Below are 14350 nucleotides of genomic sequence, written 5' to 3'. Positions count from 1 at the left end.
TATAGCTTTTTGTGGTTCACCCTGGTACAGAACAGAGAAAAACCAGATCAGATCATGACAGAGGCATGTTGAGGCCTAGATGGGTATAGAACAGCATAATAAAGGTTTTGGGTAAACCACTGAAAAGTTAAGATGGTCTGAACCACAGGGAACTGCAGAAACACTGTATCCTGCACAATTTACCAGGGCAAAGAGTCACAAACATCCGAGTTGAAACTCCTAAAGCCCTACTTCCCAGAACTCGTACTTGCCTAATTTGTTTAAACCTTCCAATAATCACCATCAATTTGAATTAATAAAAGAAAGGGTGCGTCTTGTTATTTTAGTTACAGTCTAGTGACTTGTTATTTTAGCGCAGCTGAAGTTGAAAATGGTGGTGAGCCAGGAAAAACGGCAGAAGACCAGAAGTTTCTGCAACCAGTACAATCGGTTTTGAAATCCCCGTGATCAAGTCATTCGGAGCACAGTAACGGCACACGAGAACATGAGAGGTGACCAACGAGAGGAGACATTCGGCCGTTCTGCCCGTTAGATAGTCAATAGCTCATCGATCCCAGGGTTTCATCCAGCTGTCTATCGAAAGAAACTCGAGTATCGCCTTCAACAACACGGCTGGGTATCTTGTGCCATACTGCCACAACCCTTAGTGTAAAGCAGGGGGCTTCCATCCTCAGACTGAAATGCACTTCTGATGGTGCTGTGTGGTTCATGCCTCACTCTCGATACTGAATGACTTCGCTGGTCTGACCGTCTCTCGCACTCTGTTCGGGGTTGTAACGTTACCCAGAGGAAACTGAGCTGTCTTCTGCCACTCGGAATCTTCCCCCGCAGACGCGAGGTGACCTTTGTCACGCGGTGAGACGCGCTTGGTTGTTTAACCGGGCAGGGCGGACCGTGGGCGTGTCCACTCTCCGCGCCAGGCCTCGTCAAATCGCGTTTCTTTTTCAAACGTTTCACTTGTTATTTAGTTACTTTACAATCAAAGGCGGGGAAAAAAAGAGTTGTCTAACAAATAAAAGCGAACAGAAACGACAGAAAACAAAACTACCCTTCCAGAGGTAAATTACAAATGAGAGCACAGTAAGATTTTTACGTACAAGTCTTGCACGTTTTTAAATGTTGTTCAGGTTTTTTTTTTCTTAGAAATGTTAAAGAAGAGGGCAGCATTAGACCATAGTGTTTAATGAATATAACATCTCGTATCTTAAGATTTTACGAGGCGCTGTCATTTTAAACGCACTGTGTGTTAACGCATTATGAGAAAACGTTTGTGACTGTGATTCCTATACTTTCAGTGTCAATCAAAGTAGCGATTACATCATAAAACAAATTCCTATATCAGGCGTGTATGCAAGATTGGTTAACGTGTGCATTTCAGCGCTTTTATCCCACACCGGTCTGTGCTTTTTAAGTGTCTTTTTCTTTTTTTTTCTCATTGCAAATTACAACGGCAGAGTTCGAATACCACAGTCTTTGATCAAACCGAGAGCCGGTGTGAACATTTTGCAGCCGTGCCTTCTTTTATGTGAATATAAAAAAAAAAAACAACATTTCAAATAGGTGTGTCACTCATTACAATTTCAATGCGAAATGTGGACTTGAGTACGTTTAACGCAGTAAATCTGAATTCACATTCTCACGTTTCACATTATTATTTCACAATAATAATAATAATAATAATAATAATAATAAAAAACGTTATTTTATATAGCGCCTTTTAAGGTGGCTTCTCAAAGCGCTTTACAGGATGACGACAACAATAAATAAGAAGAATGCTGTATTTATGTAGTTAAGTTTGATATGCCACGTTTTACAGTTATTTGTAGAATGCTTGCTCATATATTTCACGCTGCACTGCAGTAAACCGTGGTAAGCGCTCCTAAAGGTATACGTGCGAACTCATTCCCGTGACCCAGACTCGTGCTCTCGCGTGGACTTCCCGCAGGTCGCGCTATGGAACAGGACAACAGCATCGTGTGACACGTCACATCTCGCAACGGCACAGAAGGAGGGATTTTTTTTAAAGGAACAAGCAAAAAAAAAAAAACAACAACAACGGCCAAAACCCCGAAGGTTTAATTTCGAATAGACGGGGGCGAGCGTCCGGCGGCCGCATCAGGCCGTTCGCTTCGCTGACATCTTTCTGCCGCGCCAGGAAAGGACCCATAATCCCACCGAGGAAGCAGAACCCACAGACGCAGGGAGAAGAGCCAGGAAAGGCACGGGAATCGTTCAATTTTCAATTCATTTCTACCCCCCAGGTCTCCGTTTAGGAGGCACAGAATATTTTTCAAACTACCCCCCACCCGGAACTCATGTCCTCATCATGCTTTAAGCGTCAAGCTCTTGCACGAACTGTACTACCGCTACAACACCCAGAAAAACACAAAACAGACGGGCTTTAAAACTCTGTGCAGGCTCCACGTGAGTGTATTCAAAATGGGACGGAAGATAGCGGTTTGCACACATTTCATATACAAAAAGAGACTTGCATCTTGCAAAACCTGGAGTGGATGAAACGTCCACGCCATAGGAGTCTCTTTTCCCGAACCTGCTTTTTAACAGCGCCTTGGAGCAGCTCTTACTTTCGAACGAGGTCATTCCCGCCTTCCCGAAACTCCGTTTTTGCCTCCTGGGATTTGAATGACGGGGGGGTGGGTTCTGACGCACCCCAGCCAGCGCTGATGGGTGTTTTGCATCTGAACACGGTGTTCACACCTGAGAGGACAAGTCTAAACAGTCGCACTTCCACACCTGCAAATGAGAAAGCGTCTGGAACTCTCTTTCTCTCTCACTGCTTGTGAACAAGGAGTGTCGTTTTTACTGGGACACAAGAATCCAAAGGGAAGGCAATACCTGTTATTATTGTAATCGCAGTTAATGACAGGCTTCCCTGGGGAGATTAAGCGTAGATTACCTGTAGGGGCACAGTGACAAAGCCATTAGCAGTGTGATTAACTACATATACATTCTTTCATCCAATGTGGGCTCTAGATTATGGAGCGATCTCCAATCACAGGCAAACGCTTCGCACACACGTACTGGATTAAAATACAACAGGTAAAGAAGATCTTTGCCAGATTTCAGAAACACACGTCTCTAGTCCCTAGGTTTCAAGATCTGGTTTTGACTCTCTGACCATCCTGCAGAAATATTACAGAATGCACAGTAACTGCCGAACAACAGCCAATGCACCAGCTTGCAAATAAAGATAACTCTTCGTATGGACAGCAGCAATGTGGAAATGCATCTAAAACCAAGAACAGGAGGCACGTCCTTACACCAAGGGTTGTGGGTGTCTGCAACAACCTCCCCAAAGATGCTGTTGAAGCCGATACCCTGCCTTCTTTTAAGACCTCTTGGCTGCCAGCATTTCTCTCCTGAATAGCCTCCAAGCAAGCACACTGTAATTGAACTCTTCTTCCTGACATCTCTCATAATGTGTGCACCGTGCATTCCTCATGCGGGTGGGTCAGACAGAGGAGATCGTCCTGGGCCAGTATGGTGACCCACTGTCTTCCAAGATGTGCCCTGTCCCTCACCAAGGAAGAGGGGAAACTCTCTGGGTTAGTCTGCTGATGGTTGAACCAAAGCATCTCATTGTCTTAACAGCGCCTCAACAGTTGTAATCAACCAGGTGATCATGACTCAGGCGGTGCGTGCTTCAGTTAAAATCAGGTCATCTAGAATAGCCGTTTATACCAATCCCTAATTAATTTGGCAGATTTTAATTCAACTGAAATACCAAACACTGAACACCTGATATGTTTACCCAACTACATGATTTGAGCTCAGCCCTTTGTCATCGCCAGAAGCAATGCACTCTAGCAACCAACAAACTATCACTATTCGAGATGTAACGGTATGCATTTCTTCGTAGTCTTTACATTTTAATGTAATGAAAAATAATGTGCAAGTACCTAACGAGCTATTGATGCAAAATGTAGCGTTCACTGAGCATCAGTATATACATATATATATGGGAAGAGGGAAGAAAACATAGTTGACAATTTACGAATATATAAGTTTATGCACTTGGGAACTATGGAAAAAACACAGCTGTTTCTAAAGCTGCTATTCCTTTCCTGGCAAGAGGAAATGTGGGCAGACAGAGGATGTGTTGGCACCACTGCAGGAGAGAGATGGTATCTATGGGAGGGGCACAGGGTTCAGACAGGGGCCTGGCCATGCAGGTAGACACAACACTGCAGAAAGAGAAGACACACATCCGCCCCCGTGCCCTTGCAGCTGTGGTTAGGAGAAGCCTGCCTGCCGACACAAAGTCTCCACCCGATCCTCTGAGCTCCAGTGCGCAGCCAAAAAGAACCGCTCTGTATTGGGGGCCAGGAGAGCTTGATTAGTCGGGCCCCCTGCTTTCTGGGATTCTAACAGCAGAACATTTAAAACTGAGAACAGGAGTCTCTTCTCTACACAAAGGGCTGCGGGGGTATGGAACAAGACGCCCTGCCATGTTGTTGAATTGGCTGAAGCAGATTCCCTGGCTTTTTTCAAGAAATGGCTGGATGAGATCCTGGATTCAACTAGCTACTCACTGATGGGCCTAACAGGCTGGATGGGCCCACGAGCCACTTCTGGTTTGCAACCTCTCCTATGGTTACAAAAGTTCTATTAATTATAATCTTGAACTTGAACTTGAACTTTATTGCCATATGTAACCGGTACTGGTACAATGGAATTCTTACTTACAGAAAGTCTCTCCATTGTAAAACAAGTGTAAAAAACAAAACAAAGTGCAAACAGTGCATCAAGACAATGTACAAACAATAGACAATGTGCAAGTAAACATGTAGACAGTTTGAATGTAAACAATACAGACGTGTAAACAATGACTGGAGATGTGCAATAGATAAGAAATCATAAAGAGGTAGATGGTGATGGTGTAGGTGTGGTCCGAGGGGGATGGCTAAATGTGTTCGCCAGTCTCACTGCTTGTGGATAGAAGCTATTGAAGAATCTAGTGGTAAGTGTCCGTATGCTCTTATATCTCTTGCCTGAGGGCAGTGGGGTGAAGAGCTCATGCCCTGGGTGGTGACTGTCCTCTGTGATGGCCAGAATTCTACCACGGCAGCGGTCCTCATAGAGCTGTTTAATCTGGGTGAGAACGCAGCCGATGATCTTCTGGGCCATATTGACCATTCTCTGCAGTGCCTTTCTTTCTCGCGAAAGAGTGGCCAAGAACACACATCCCACCCTTACCCGCGCCACCAGGAGCTTGCCAAGTCTGCAGAGTCTCATACGTCAAAGAGGGTCAGTCTGTCTCTAATGGCTGGTGTAACTGGATTCAGGCTGTTATTCAATAATGCTGTAATTTAGGGCAGATCTGCAATTACCTCGGCACTGATAGAAGTTGCGCTCCAGGACAGCTTTCCAGTCCTGGTTCTGCGTGCCCTAACAGAGCAGAAAATCCCCCAAAGCCATTCAGCGCCCTAAATCTCCAGCAAGGTGAAGTTTAATAGGAGATGGAGGAATGCCCGAGGTGCAGAGAACAGCAATAAAAGAGCCATTCGAGAGCAGGACTGAAGATGAGAAAATGTTGCTGCACCAGTTGTGGAAGTGTAACTAAAGCAAACAAAGGCAGATCATTTTGGCTTCAATTTCAATAACTGCAAATACCTAGACATAGGTGTGAACTATATTAATTATTAACTATATTGATACATTGCTACCTATTTCATCTATTCTATAATGTTACCAGATATGAAGACGCTGCTAGTCTACATCTAAAGGATGGGGGACTTTAAAAAGTTAAAAATGCACAAAGGATTGAGCAGGACTACATGGCAAGAATATTTCATTGAATCCTTTTATGTAATCTGTCGTGTTTGCTTCCAGTATCCAGAAACAGGATTCAGAAAAGGGAGAATCATGCATGTATTTTCATCAAAGCATTTTCACAACACTTCTGCCAACTACTGGGGGAGTTGGTACCTATCCTGGCAAGAAATGGGCCCAGGGCAGGGTGCACCCATTACGGGACTCCAGTCCATCACAGACAATTTCAATCCAGGGGCCAATTTTCCCAGGAGCCTACCAGCATGATTCTGGACTGTGGGAGGAAACCAGAGCTCCCAGTGAAAAGCCCATGCAAACCCAGGGAGAACAGACAAACTCCTCACAGACAGTACCACAGACCTGGATATGAACCCGGGGCCCTAGCACTGCAAGGCAGCGACGCTACCCACTGTCACACCACGCTGCCCACAAGCATCTTCAATTGAAGTTAATCAATCGCAGGTATATAGCGCCTTTCTCCCTAAGGGACTTTACATATAGAAGGGGACCCACTTTACCCAGCAGGCCCACTGCATGCTTGAGGCTTTGCAGAGAAGGAACTGCCCCACCCCCCCGCCGAGCTGAAAGGTGCCGCCACCTCTCATCTACAAACTCCGCGGGCTCCTGCTGCCAGGTGCCGTCTCACAGAGCAGGACGAGTGGTAAATCAAATTCTTCCCATCAGCGACAGAGCCCCCAGGCTGGAAGCTGCTCTGGGGGGGGTGGGGGGGTTGACACACACAATGGGACGAGCCTTAGGAGAACCCGTTCCCCCAGATGGTTTGACAAGCGCTGCGCGGCAGAAAGGATCCCCAGGCCCCGCCGTTAGAGCCGGCTGAATCCCCGACGCGCTCGCTGCGAAAGAGGACAAGGTCAGCGCCGGCCTATCGTCTCAAACCACTCCGCTCTGCAGAAGCCACGTCGCCTTGGCTCGCGGGACCGCGGGGGAGACGGCTTCGCTGCCAAACCCTCCAGTGCAGATGCGACCAGCGGCGACATGCAGGTGATGACTCAAGGGTAATATCAGGAGTCTTCCAAGCTCAAAGCCTGTCTTTCCCCCGAACACAGCCGAGACATTCTTGCAACAAGGAGAAGGAGGAAATCGAAGTTTTAAAATCAGTCTGTCAACAGAGGCTGTGCATGCGTGCAAAGGGCTCTCTTGCAGAGCAAGATGTCACTTTATTTTTATTTCATATAGTGCCTTTTCAAGGCCAGGCTGTTTTTCAGAATCAGCAGCATTCTCTACAGAATCCCAGGACACCGCACTTCAGTCTGAGAGAATGAACTCTTAAATAATAATCAGTAGTAGTAATAATAATAATTACTTATACTTATATATAACTTTTCTGGACACTCCACTCAAAGCGCTTTACAGGTAATGGGGATCCCCTCCTCCACCACCGGTGTGCAGCCCCACCTGGATGATGCACCAGTACGCTCCCCACACACCAGCTCTCAGTGGGGAGGAGAGCAGAGTGATAAAGCCAGTTCACAGATGGGGATTATTAGGAGGCCATGAATGGTAAAGACCAGGGGGAAATTCAGCCAGGACATCAGCTGCATCCCCATCTGCCTTCAAACAGGCCGACGTGTCCCAGGAAAGGCTCGATTCTCCACACCAGCCAGCGTGCGGACTCTGTCCGGTGTCCACCTGCCCAGAGGTCCTATCCGAGCCAGAGGCTCAGGCTGCAGGCTCCAGTGTCCACAGGACACCCTCGGGGCTCAGGCTGTATTACCCAACACTCGCACGCTCAGATTTCAGCTCCAGGGAAACCCTGGAGGTAAGTCATTACTCTGCAAAGCTGCCATCATCATTAAAAAATCATTTTCCGGGCGTGTCACGCCCACGGGGTTTGAAAAAAATGCCAAAGAAAAAAAGGGAGAGAGGCCGATATCCAGCTCGCTTTCAGCTCCTCAAGGCCGGACGGACTCTCGTGCTCATCACAGGCCGGACATTGTCAAGGGAGACAAGGTCCCTATTCTCTGACCAAACACATGACATCCCACTGCAGGGGAGTAGACTTAACATGGCGAAAACTGCTGACTTAAAGCTCAGTGCTGTCGGAGTGTACTTTGTGAAGCCTGATGGATAAACTACACAAAAAGCCTTTTTTCCTGACTTCTTTCCAGATTAACAGGCTATTCTGTCCTACCCAAGCTACCCATTGAGGAGAGACATTCCTGCCCTCGGATTTCCTGTTTTCATTCCCCCTCAGAACCTTAATAACTATAATCACTGAAGTGCATATAAAGACAGCTGTGTCCCTAGAGCAGGGGTGTCAAACTCACTTCCTGGGGAGCCTGGAGTCTTCCTGTTTTTTTCCCATCGAGCTCCTGGTTACCTTGTGAAAGACTAAAGTTAACTAATCGGTACTTCCAAATCACGAGCTTGCTCCAGAGTGTTTTATAGGAAACTGTACTGTTAACGGAATGAATGTTTTGAGTTGACAACAATAGATGGCCTTAATAAACAGCCTGTTTGTGTTTAAGTAAGAACATAAGGTGATAGTTTAATTGACAACTCAGGCTGGATTAGAAACCAGAGCACACCAGCTCCTCCAGGAACTCAGAGCTCAGTTTCAGAGCACTGTTTTCACAGGACTTGAGGACCAGGGCTGCCTTCACACTTTCTAGATTAGATAATTACTACTATATATTTGGCTAATGCTTTTAGCCAATTGCAAAGGTTAGAATTAATAGGTGCTGTACTTTCTTTTGTTTTCCAACCATTTAACAAACCTATGGTTAATGTGAACAAGCAAGCTAGGTTAAGCGGGTGACTAATTAAAAACATTTTGCAACGCTCTGTAGAGCCAGAAGCCTGCATGCCGATTTTGAAATGCTGCTGCTGGTGTAGGCTGGCACAGCACTGTTTACATGCCAGAAATCTCCTGAAGACCTATCAATCATTCAGAGCGCAGCGCAGGTCAGCATTGAACAAATAAGATGGCTAATCCAGATAAAACCGAACGACACACACACTGCACGGCCAAGAAGACATCACTGATAGGGAGTGCTGGAAGAGACTGCATCTCCCAGCCCTGATCCTGGAGGAATCCTGTCAGCTGGTTTTCATCCCAGACGAGCTCCACAGCTCCAGTGCCAATTCACGACTTCATTGATCTGCTTGCTTGTGTTGATTTTAATTTAACTTGTTCTTTCAGTCAGTCCTGAAGGTCAAAAATACCCTACTTCAGGGGTACCTGAGGAGTCTTTACCCCCATTGTCTTATCTACTGATTCTGATTACTGTCATCAACGTTTGTTGCACCTTGTCATTGTCTCATCAAGGGCTGGCTCAGTGCTGCCCCTGTGAATTGCAAAAGAAACTCCTGTACAGAAACTGGAAGAAAGAGTTCAGGCAGGTTTAGCAATCTGACCTGAAGAGCCGGTCCTTCCTGTGGCTAAATTGAGATGGCACACATCAGCCTTTTTATTCTGCAGGACTAATCTGTTCAAACAATCAGAAGACTATGGATTGTGAAGATCTGGGACAGAACAACGGTAAGGTGCTGTCCGGGCCGTGAACACTGTCCAGCTGTTGGCAGTGCCCAGGCTCTGCTGCCAGAGTAGGAGCCGCAAGGCCCGTTCGGATCACGGTACCGTCTTGAAAGTCTGCACCCCGTCTCCAATCATAGTGACTTCACGGTAGCCTGCTATCTCAGAAGACACAGATGGTCCCTTGAAGGTGTTATTACCCGTTGCTTTTGGCAAACGCCCTCGGTATAGTGTCTCCTTGCCTCATAAAAAAACAATAAGCCAGGCAAATCATTCGTTGCTTCAGGCTGTTTATAATTAACATTATTATAATTATATTATTATAATCGCTGTTAGGAAAGTGGCCTGGATTAGATCAAAACTAAATCCCACCGACCGACTTTACGGCAGCTTTGTCTTCACCAGAGGTGCCTTGTTTGGACCCAGCAGCTGAGAAATCTGGGTTTGCAGCTGGCAATGTGCAGGTACAGTGGGTTTGATGTCTTCAAGGCCAAAACTCTGCCCTCGTCGTGTCTGTGTCTCGTGTGTGTTCTTGGTCTGTTCTCCAACCCCCCCGAGCAACAAAAAAAGCAGGGAAGTATTCCAGCGAATCTCCCATACTGATGCAATATTTGCACACAGGTGTGCAGCCGTGCATGTGCAGGTGTGCAATGCAACACTCACCTCACTGGAGCTGGGCTCAGGGCTCTTGGCAGGGCTCGAGGTCTGGCTGAACACAGATGGAGTTTTCCCATTGGAGGCCTATAGGGGGAGACAGAGAGAACACGCTGGCTAAGAACCAGAAGTGGCAACCCACCCCGGCAAACAGCACGCCGAGCACCCAGGAACGCTGCTCTGCTCTGCACACAGCAGAGGACCTCCTGGGGTTCCCACCACCTCATGCTGGGCCTCCGGTAAGACAGGCCAAAAACCACCACCCATCCAGCTTCACAAACCAGATGCTTCCTCTTTATCCCGATTCATTTCATCGGTCAACTCTTTGACCGTTTCTCTAAAGGTCCGGTCTGTCTCGAAGGCGCCCAACCTGTCAGAAGAAGAGGAGGAAGGAGGACCATGGGCTGCAGAAACCCCAGAAGAAGGAGGAGCAGTGATTCACAAGCAAGGGATGAAAGCAGCCCACTGTTGGCGCATCTCACTCTGTTCCAACAGGCTCTGTGCTGGGTGTGGTTCTGCAGGGACCTGGGCCAAAGACTGCACTGTGAATGGCGGGGATTATGTGTATCCTCTGTCTCATGTCCCACTTCAGAAACAGGTTTATAGGGGTGTAATAAGCTAATGACCGCCTTTCATTTCACCTGTTCAATGTAAATCACTACTTTCGAATAGTCTTCCTTAGCAGCCATTGTCTCCAAGGTACTGCAGTCTCTTTACAGACCTTCCCCCCGTACCCCTTTGGCGGTTTATGATAATGTGAAACAAATTTATAGAAGCCTCGTAAAACAAGGAGAGATTCTCTTCAAACTACCATGTAAATCAAGAGAAAAGCTGGATTTCAGAGCACGATTTCGGTCAGCTGATTGCCCGAGGGCATTTAGGTTTTCCTCGAGCCACATTTTATGAGTGGGGAAAAAAACTCTTTCGCGAACGAGAGGCAAGAGTGAAAACATGGGCGTCTACCTCTTGCAACCTAAAGATCTGGAGCACAGCTCTGCCCAGTGTTTGTGTAGCACGGCACACAGATCAGCCAGCAGTAATTAATAAACCAGTATTCTGGCTTCTGACTGAATGTGCTGCATGTCATTTTGGCTCCTATAATAGCAGTTGCCTGAATGGACCTGTCTCCACATGAAGTGATGGATTCCTTTTTTGTTTAAGATTCAAATTTGAATTCTATTCCGTCGTGGGATGTCACCTGATAGTAAAGTGCATTATTCCAGGATTTCTGCCTGAATGCCGGCATCTCTGCAGTTTATAGCATTAACCGGAGATTAGAACAGAAAGTAAAAACCCCGACAGGACAGAAACCTCTGGGGGGAAAAGCTCAGGAACGGGAGAGAACCTGGGGTTCGGGGTTCAGGGTTCAGTAGCTGGGCAGAATATGAGGGGCAGGGCTCAGTAGGTGGTTGAGAATCTGGGGTGTCTAGAAGCAGTCTAGTGCAGAAGAATTGTCTTCCTAAACATGAACAGCATCTAGTTGCTGGGGCTTGTAGATCATGTAGCTGTGGTGACGAAGCTCATGCAGAAGCCTGTTAATCACTGTGAGGAAACTGGACTGCAGCACAGCTTTGCAATCAAACACAGCAGGAATCCACACCAGCAAGTCTGCAGACAAGCATGCTGGCCCAAACTGCCCCCACCCGACTGAGCACAGCTCTCTCTGCCACGCAGTGCCCAGCGGCAGGAATGAGCTAAATTAACCTTCAGATTTCAGGTTTTCGGTCCCATCAAGCAGTTAGATGTTGCAGTTAAGAGTAAAAAAACCCACTTTAACTTAATACCTAAAACATTATTACTATTCATTCATTCACGTGATTTCTCTTTATCATGGTGGTTCTCTTACTGGTGCAATCTGATTGACTCACCTTGGTTAACTGAACAACAAGCACATCCCACAAGGGATTTGAACCCACAACCTCCCAGTTACAAGACCTAGCCATTGTGACCACACTGCTGGGACCAGTGACAACACTTCCTGCTCCTACAGAGTCCCATTATAACGGGACAACGCCACAGTGCTCAATATTTATCTAGCAGAATTCTAGGAAAAATGGTAAGTGGAAAACTAATAATCACACTTTACATAACAACAGCTGCATTGCTGCAATGTGTTGCTGGTGTTGAATACTGTAGCGAATAGCAACATAATTAGTCAGTTTAAAAAAACACTCTGCGGATTCTTCCACTTGACTCTTCGGTCTGGTAAACACCAGTTCCAGCCCTCACCTTGTCATTTTCAGGCCTAAATGAGCAGAACGACATGACAGATCCTGTCACATTTACTTTTTCAAGGGGCGTTAACAAAGTCACGCCTTCGTTTCTCTCTCGCCCTCTTGTCTTAGCCAAAGCTGAGGAACCAGGCAGCTGCTGTCAAGTCTCTGATCATTCTCTGGTGTGTCCTGATGATTTTGCTTTTTAAAGCACAAGCCACATTAGGCCATTCCTAGTCCTGCAGTCAAAAAACGATCACAGACACAAAATAAAAACGCTGCACATCTATACAGTAACTTGGGTGATATTTTTGGACATGCTGTACAAGTATCAACTGTATATTTGCCTAGTCATACACTGATAACTGACCGCCTCAGGCATGTTTTTAACCAGGCACTGATGAGAATGTAGTGTGCCACTCTGGCAGTATAATGGATACAGCTTTATTCAGTGGCCCAGTACACGGTACAATTGCAAACTGGCATTCACTGGTTTCCGGAGGAGATTGAAAGTGCTATCATCGCCTTGAAGCAATATTATTGGACTTGAATGGTTTTTACTCAGTACTGAGCAACGCAGTGAAGAAATCGAAACCTTTATTGCAGGCTGACTGGTTTTATATCCTCCCCCCGTCGCAATGTAATAAAGCTTTCGTGTCTTTATTGAGCTCGGCGGGACAATTGCCTGTTGGATGGAAAGTGCTGTAAATATAAATTAACCAAATTCAATTACACCACATTTTCAGTGCTCAAAACTAGGAAGAGCAACGCGCAGTAAGCGGTAAAGTAACACGGGTTGTGGTTAAGAGCTTCAACTTACGGCCATGTCGTCCAGGTGTATCGTGCTCTGTTGTTGTACGTGTTGCTGTTGATAAACGGTGTCCAGTCCGTCGGCGCTGCTGACGCTGTACCTCTGCACGTAAGTTGGAGTTGCCATGAGCTGCTGTCTGTTGTCAACCAACCAATACGACTCGGGCATAACTTTCCTTTCGACCGGGACCAGGTACCGGACCGTCTCGTAGACCACATTGCCTTCCATGCCGGCTCCGTTGGTCACGTACTGGACCGGTACCCCCGTCATCTGCAGCCCCGAAACCGGAACGCCCGAGACCGGCAGCTCTGGGGACATCGGCGACAAGGATGAGGAAGAGAAGCTCACGGTCCGGTACGAGGAAGCGCCGGGAGACACGGGCAAGGACATCGTCGCACGATTGTCGTTAGTGTGGAGAAACGACAACAAAAAATGTTCACAACGGAGATAACTACAGCTTTCCCTGCTTTTGGAGCGAAGAGCTGTGGGCAGCAGGCGAGAAGCGAAGCCAGGAAATACGGCGAAGCGAGCTGCGTCTCGCTCTGCACTGCAAGCCCAGGTGAACTGACTTCGGAAGTGAAGAGCTCACCTGGGCGGCCTGTGAAAACCTCTCTCTCTCTCTCTCTCCCGGAGACACGCCCACGATCACTCTGCCTTCTCCCCGCCTGTGCTGCTGCCTTTCAAAAACAAACAGAAAACAGATTTAGCCAAAACAGAAACTGTGAGTGTCATCTTGTGCTCAGACTGGTGTTTATAGGCTATTCCAACCAGCCTCGCCCACGAAACCTTCCGAGGCAGCGGAATCGTCACATTTCAGACTTTTAAATTTTTCTCTCAGGATTGCACGTAATTCCACTCGGCCCGGCGGTCAGCGCTGCTGTTTCCTCACAGCTCTGGCGTCACGGACAGGAGCGCCTTCTGTGTGGAGTCTGCTTGGTCCACTAGCGTTTCCTTCCACCTCCCAAAGATGATTTCGGTCACCAGGTCATGCAGAAAAGATATTGCCGCTCAATCAGTTCAGAGTCGAGACTACAAGAGAAAATGCTACAAGTATTCAAAATGTCTCAAAGGCATCGTCAGTGCCACCCAGCGGATTTCTTTCAGAATGAACAGCAAGCACCAGAGGACACACGTGGAAACTACATGGATGTGCATTTAAAACCCAGAACAGGGGGCGCTTCTGCACGCTAACGGTGGTGGGAGTGTGGAACGAGCTTCCCAGCCACACTTGCAAGAAACAGATGGAGGAGGCCCTGGGATCCATTAGCTGTCCAATGATCCAGATGGTTTGTACCCATAATGTTCTGATGCCGTCTTGCTCACCGGTACGGACAGATGTCCTGGCCTGGGTGAAGTCCAGCCTGCGGGCTCCGCGTTGCCCTG

General features: G+C 47.2%; 1 protein-coding gene across 4 annotated transcripts in view; it reads right to left on the bottom strand.

The window, feature by feature from the left end:
• The window catches only part of pof1b (POF1B actin binding protein), a 29287-nt gene extending 15172 nt beyond the window's left edge, over positions 1 to 14115 (bottom strand). Inside the window, exons 1-3 of one of the 4 annotated variants that reach the window (XM_069193623.1) lie at positions 13857 to 14113; positions 12977 to 13644; positions 9953 to 10030 (exon numbers count right to left, since the gene is read on the bottom strand). In XM_069193623.1, coding sequence (XP_069049724.1) covers positions 9953 to 10030; positions 12977 to 13357 — 459 coding nt within the window. In that variant the 5' untranslated portion in view covers positions 13358 to 13644; positions 13857 to 14113. Of the gene's footprint in view, positions 1 to 9952; positions 10031 to 12976 lie in introns of all 4 variants that reach the window. The other 3 variants (XM_069193624.1, XM_015351684.2, XM_015351685.2) reach the window with 3 other exon arrangements.
• Positions 14116 to 14350: the final 235 nt, after the last annotated feature.

Source organism: Lepisosteus oculatus, chromosome 8, assembly GCF_040954835.1.
Source record: "Lepisosteus oculatus isolate fLepOcu1 chromosome 8, fLepOcu1.hap2, whole genome shotgun sequence".
Lineage (NCBI taxonomy): Eukaryota > Metazoa > Chordata > Actinopteri > Semionotiformes > Lepisosteidae > Lepisosteus > Lepisosteus oculatus.
This window is presented reverse-complemented; position numbering and strand designations above follow the sequence as displayed.